Source organism: Elephantulus edwardii, unplaced genomic scaffold (genome assembly GCF_000299155.1).
Source record: "Elephantulus edwardii isolate Elephantulus edwardi_28Jun2011 unplaced genomic scaffold, EleEdw1.0 scaffold00228, whole genome shotgun sequence".
Classification (NCBI taxonomy): Eukaryota; Metazoa; Chordata; class Mammalia; order Macroscelidea; family Macroscelididae; genus Elephantulus; species Elephantulus edwardii.
Genome location: NW_006399978.1, coordinates 3,605,835 through 3,611,385, shown reverse-complemented (window position 1 = coordinate 3,611,385; position 5,551 = coordinate 3,605,835). Strand labels below are relative to the sequence as shown.

Genomic DNA, 5,551 nt, shown 5'->3' with positions numbered 1-5,551 from the left:
TGTAAAAGTTGGTAGAAATCATCTATTTCTTCTTCTTTGGCTCTGGTTGTTGGTGCATATATCTGAATGATAGTGGTATTTACTGGACTTCCTTGTAAGCGTATGGGTATGATCTGCCTCTAGTGTCTTCTGTTGTATTTCTAGATCTTGAAGTACAACAGAAGACACTAGAGACAGAAATACTCAGTCACTCAAGAAAAAACCTGCAAAATCTATAGGACTTAACAGGAACCATGCAGTGACCTACTTCTGTTCTTTGTGGTCACGTCAAAGAATTTCAATCTTCTTTGTCCCTATAGAGAACCCTCATAACACGCTTCCCAGGGTCCCATGCCTCTAACATGTGTACATGTATTACTGTCCACACACACCCCTTCTGAGATGGGGAGGAGAAAGGGCACACAGTGGTGAGAAATGTGTGCACAGTGGTGGCGGTACAGGCCTGGAGTACAGCCGTGGCTCAGCAGTCATCAGGGATGCACAGAGGCGGCAGAAGGCAATCCTGGGGATTGTCTTTCTGTGTAAAGCAGAGAGGTTTCTGTACTCTGAGGAGCTCTGAAAGAAGGCATCAGACCCAGAATTTATCTAGGAAAAAATAACAAGTGATCTGATCTGCAGATAACAAAATTTAAAAAGCCACAGTCCAAAACAAAGAAGAAAACTGCTCCCAAGTGTCATGTTTCAAGTCAACCGATTTGAGGCCACAGGGAGCCAGTGGACAGCAGCTGACAGGGATATGACCTCCTTTGCTCCAGGCCAAGCAGCAGGCACCAGGCAAAGCGGTCCACAGCTAGAGCAGTGGCAAGACTGCTGACTCCCTAGGAAGGGCACATGCTCCCCTGCCAGAGGACAAATTCCGAAAGCTCCCTTCTCCCTGTCATTCCTGGAACCCGGACAGCATTAAGCCAAAAGATACCTAAAACTGTGCACTGTAGTTTATGTTGAGTTTTTGCTTGCCTTCGGGGGTCTAGAGTTTGGGTACATGCTAAGCAGGGGGTGCCTATATCATCAATATAAGCTTGACAAGTGACAAGTTGACATGACACATTGTCACAGCTCCTCCCTAGAACTGAGTTCCCTCTGATTCCACAGAGAAAACTTTAGAAGCTTGTTCCTGGTGTCCCCAATTCCTCTCCTTGTACTTTTGCTGTTTGGCCATGAGAACAACTCTGGAGTGAGTCTTGAGTCTTTCCAGAGGATCACTGGGGAGTATGGGGAAGGAAGATACTCCAACACAGTATCATCCAATATCACCAGAGTTCTTAGACATTAAAGAGTATCATCTGATTACTGAATACTCAAACAGCAGCACATGCTGCTGAAAATGAACAGCCTGAAGTCTGAGCAAAGGTGTCCTCCTGGAGCCCGGGAGGATCTATGAGAAGAGGCTTGAGCAGAGGGTGCTGAATCTCTGAGTGGAAGGGGCCAGGCCGGCACCCATGTGAACGACATTCTTTTTAAAATAAAAATTGTTATGGTTTTAATTAGGACTTCTCATTGTTTAAGAATACAACTGAATTATATTCTTAAATGAATAAAGCACATAAAGAAAAACTGATTATACTATTATTAAAATAGAGAGAGCTCTGGTGGCTTTGTGGTTAGGAATTTCACTGTCAATCTAAAGGTATGAGAGTCAAATCCAGTCTATCAACTGCTCAGGAAAGATGGGCAATTTTCTCCTGTGCAATTTACTGCAAAACCCACTGGAGGGTCAGCTATCAGCCTGTTCTGACTAGACAGTACATAACAACAAAACAGTAAAAGCAACCATGTGAAACAATATCTGTAGCTCTGTATCAATATATTTAATAGTAAGGTCTGGAAGTAGGTCCAGTAACAGCTGTTATTACAAAAGTGACAAACTGTATCTTGAGACATGTGATTTGAAAATTCTCTGCTTACATGAGGGTTTTTGAAGGGATAAGTCAGAAGTTAACATTCATAATTGTCCTTTGTATTTATAGGAAGAAATGGTAGATGTCAGTTAGAGAATAGTGAAAAATGTCATTTATTTGCTCTAGAATTCAGTTGCAGAGCTCTGATTTAAGAAAATGTGGAAATCCAAGGAAGAGAGAAAAAAGAAATTATGGGGGTAGAATTTACTTGAGTGTAAGTGTGCAGACTGGAGGCACTGACCACACAGCAGGGGCACTGAAGCCACCCTGCAGCCTGATGCTGGGCAGTCACACACTGTGAGAACCCCTTTCCTCCTCCACATGCTTCCATGAGAAGTAAATAAACACCACCACCACTTCAGAACAGGGGGAAAATATATAGCTTTATTTTTAACAATGTAATTAAATTCCACCACAGAATAAGGATAACATGGGATTCAGATTTTTTCCATTTAATAAATACAAACTAATAAAAATACTTTTTTTTGCAAGGAGGCAACTGCTCTCCTGTCCCTACTTTCTAGAAGCCTCGTGGTAGCCCTGTGGAGTCCACCCTGATGTATCTCCCACTTCCACACCCAGACTACCAGCACAAACCCCTGCTGCCCTCTACGAAAAGCCTACTGCATCCTGTCTCTCACTCCTGCAAACACTATTTAGGTACAATACCTCTCCTTCCCCACCCCCTCCAAATATTACACTCAACTTCTAACTTTTAACAAGTCCTTTTCTGAGAAGGAAATTACTTGGTTTCTACAGAAGCCCAATATGGGGTTGTTTCAACCAGTAACTGTTAACACCATGAACTTGTGTGTGTAATCTGAGTAAGACAGACTACAGCCACCAGGTACACTGTGGAAGGAAATGAAAAGGGTAAAACGAAATCTACTATGTCTTGTAGAATACCCTTTACGTAAAAAATTAAAATTCCTATTGCATGCAGCCTGTGCAGCAGGCCGAGAATGTGGTCCTGCAGGCAACAGACTGTTATTGCTGAGAGTGGCTGGATCTGCACATACCAGGAGCTTGAAGCACCAGCCCCATGAGCCAGTCCCCACCAGCTGGGACCCAGGGCCATGTTCCACGACAGCATTCATGGTGAAGCCTGCCACTGTGCTCCACACTGCTGGCAGAGTCCCTGCCACCGAGTGCTGGAAAAATGACTTTGTCTTGATCATTTGGGTTCCTAGTGCAACCACAATGTGCAAAACCTCACGCATGCCCAGTGTTCAGATGGGAGAAGAAAAGCTCCTGTCAACTCAGAAGAAATGTTCACTTAAACTCTGCATCTCACCTGTGCCTGCTCGAGGAATTCCCTAGCAGCTGAGACACAAGTATACATGTTTCATAAAATAACGTCAGAAGAGAAATGCTGGTCCTTATGGCCAACAGTAAACATCTCTTCTGTATACCCTACTTTCATTAATCCATATTTTTAAAAAGTTTTATTTCCTGAAAATATTCGTAAGTGTGATGATTTGTAATACAGAACAAATAAAACTGATTTACCTAGATTTTAAGAAAAACACCTGCTTTAAAAACATGAAGTAATGAAACCAATGCTGTGTTCCTCGGGGGGCACGTGGGAGGCAGGTGTGACCTTCTCAGAGCTGCCGGGCCCCTCCACTCTGCCTCCACTACAAGATTGCTCCTCTGGATGGAGCACTGCAGAGTCTAAGCCACACAGTTTGGCATTACAAGCCCTTGACGATGAGGGAGGGCAGGGCTCCGTAAGCCCCGAGCTCTCGCTAAAGGGGTCATTAGCTGTGGGGGTTGGTGGCACTTCTGCTGGGAGAGGTAGTGCTGACAGCTTTGACAATTAGCCTGCACCACCTCTGAAAGAAATAATCTTACAATGGCAAGAAGCTGTCTTTCTACATAAATCACAATCTCTGAAGAGAAGCTTGTCTAGGGCGGAAGAGGTGGGAAATAAAACAGATGCTGTGGTTCTGCAAGTTTTGCCTTTTTTGGTGCTAGCACAGTGTCACTGTCACAGATGTCCTCGAGGAGAAACACAGAGCCTGCTTGGTGGTGGTGTCTGCACATGTGGGGCACGCCCTGGCTGTGTGCACACATGTCCTGTAGCACTTAGAGACCCAGAGACTTCTGAACGATCTGCTTGGCAATCTTATAAAACTGTTCTCGGTCATCTCGCCACATTTTGGAAGCATCCACATTGGCCCCACTCTCGTCATTGGGTTCTGAAAGACAAGTGAAACACTCTGTAGCAACAGGTACTTCAAAAGCGTGAAGCCCAACAAGCCCTTCCATTCCATCTAAACACATTCTTTCAAGAGACCCAGGAATGTCCCAGGAATAAGTCAGTATCAAATGCTCTTGAGGTGTGGTGTGCAGTGTGCTACACTAACCAAATATAATTGTCTGGAATACTGAGGAGGGGTGGTATCTGTGCTGCTAGAGGAGTAGGGCGATGCGCTGCAGGACTGGTGCACGCGGTGCAACTGTATGTATAAAGACCCACTCTCAAAATTTCTGAGTCTAAAAAGCCATCCTGCTATAGAAACACTAAGACAAACTAGGTGACCCTAACATGCTCCCACCTGATATGGGGCACTGCTAGTAACCAGAGAATAAGCCACATGCAATGAGTTTGCTCATTTCACTTCAGAGGAGAGCTGCTCTCTGTGTAAGCTAGTGCTTTCTATCCCATTGGTCCCTTCTCGAAAGACAGTCCTAGATGTGTGTGCAGCCCAGTGTGAATGCTTAGCCCAGGAAGAACTCCTGGCCCATGGCCAGCTAATCCCCAGCCAGAGGCAACAGTCAAAGCCTGCCAGAAAGGGACACCAGGCTAAGGGCCAGGAGAAACTAAAATTAAGTTCTGAGGCAAAAGCCGTAAATAAATGGCATTCATAAAGTACGACTGTGACACCAGCCAGAATAAAGTGAAGCAAATGGACTAGCAGAGTAAAGGAAAAGAGTCAACAGTAACAGACTGGCCAGAGAGCAAAGGAAGTGACACCACCACTGTGGCTCCAGAGGCTGGCAGGTCCCATCACAGCAGGTAGCATCACCGTACCCAGACTCCTTTCTTCAACTGCTACAGGGCGTCTCTGCTTCTGCAACCACCAAGATGCTTGTAAAATTACCAGCCCACCTCACTGCCTATGTCAGACTGTCATTTATCCAACACATATTCACTCAGCATGTGCTATGTATGAGGATCTGTGCTAGGCACAGAGCACAAAGAAAAGAGCTACAGGCCCTCAGAGTGTGGACCATCTGGGGGGCTGGCAGACAATAGTCAAGTCAACACAAACAGTTATTTTGGATAGCAGACAGTGCTGCAGAAGGAAGGAACAGGGCAGCAGGAGGTAGAGCAAGTAGGGTCTGCAGATGTGGTACCTGCAGAGGTGACCCAAGTACGGGAAGCATGAGAGCATGAACAGCGCCACGAACCCCTCCTGGTAGTGTGTCTGACCCACGTGGTGCTGGCAGAAGCCAACGCAGGCTGCTGGAGCAGAATAGGATGTGAGGTGGGCTGGGCGGGGGAGGCGGCCTGGCCATGAGTGTCATGGAGAACACAACTGAGGGCAGGTTTGTAGGCTGCATATCTGGTCAAGGAGGTGGCAAGAGAAAAGACAGCAGAGAAAGCTGGCAATGTGGCAGAGAGTCAAGAGGCCACATACCCTGAC

General features: G+C 45.9%; 1 protein-coding gene across 1 annotated transcript in view; it reads right to left on the bottom strand.

Moving 5' to 3' along the window:
* Window positions 1-3,986: 3,986 nt before the first annotated feature.
* UBE2G2 (ubiquitin-conjugating enzyme E2G 2) overlaps window positions 3,987-5,551 on the bottom strand; it is a 57,685-nt gene continuing 56,120 nt past the window's right edge. The window contains exon 6 of the mRNA XM_006898415.1: window positions 3,987-4,099. Within this exon, the coding sequence (XP_006898477.1) occupies window positions 3,987-4,099 (113 nt within the window). The remainder of the gene's footprint in view (window positions 4,100-5,551) is intronic.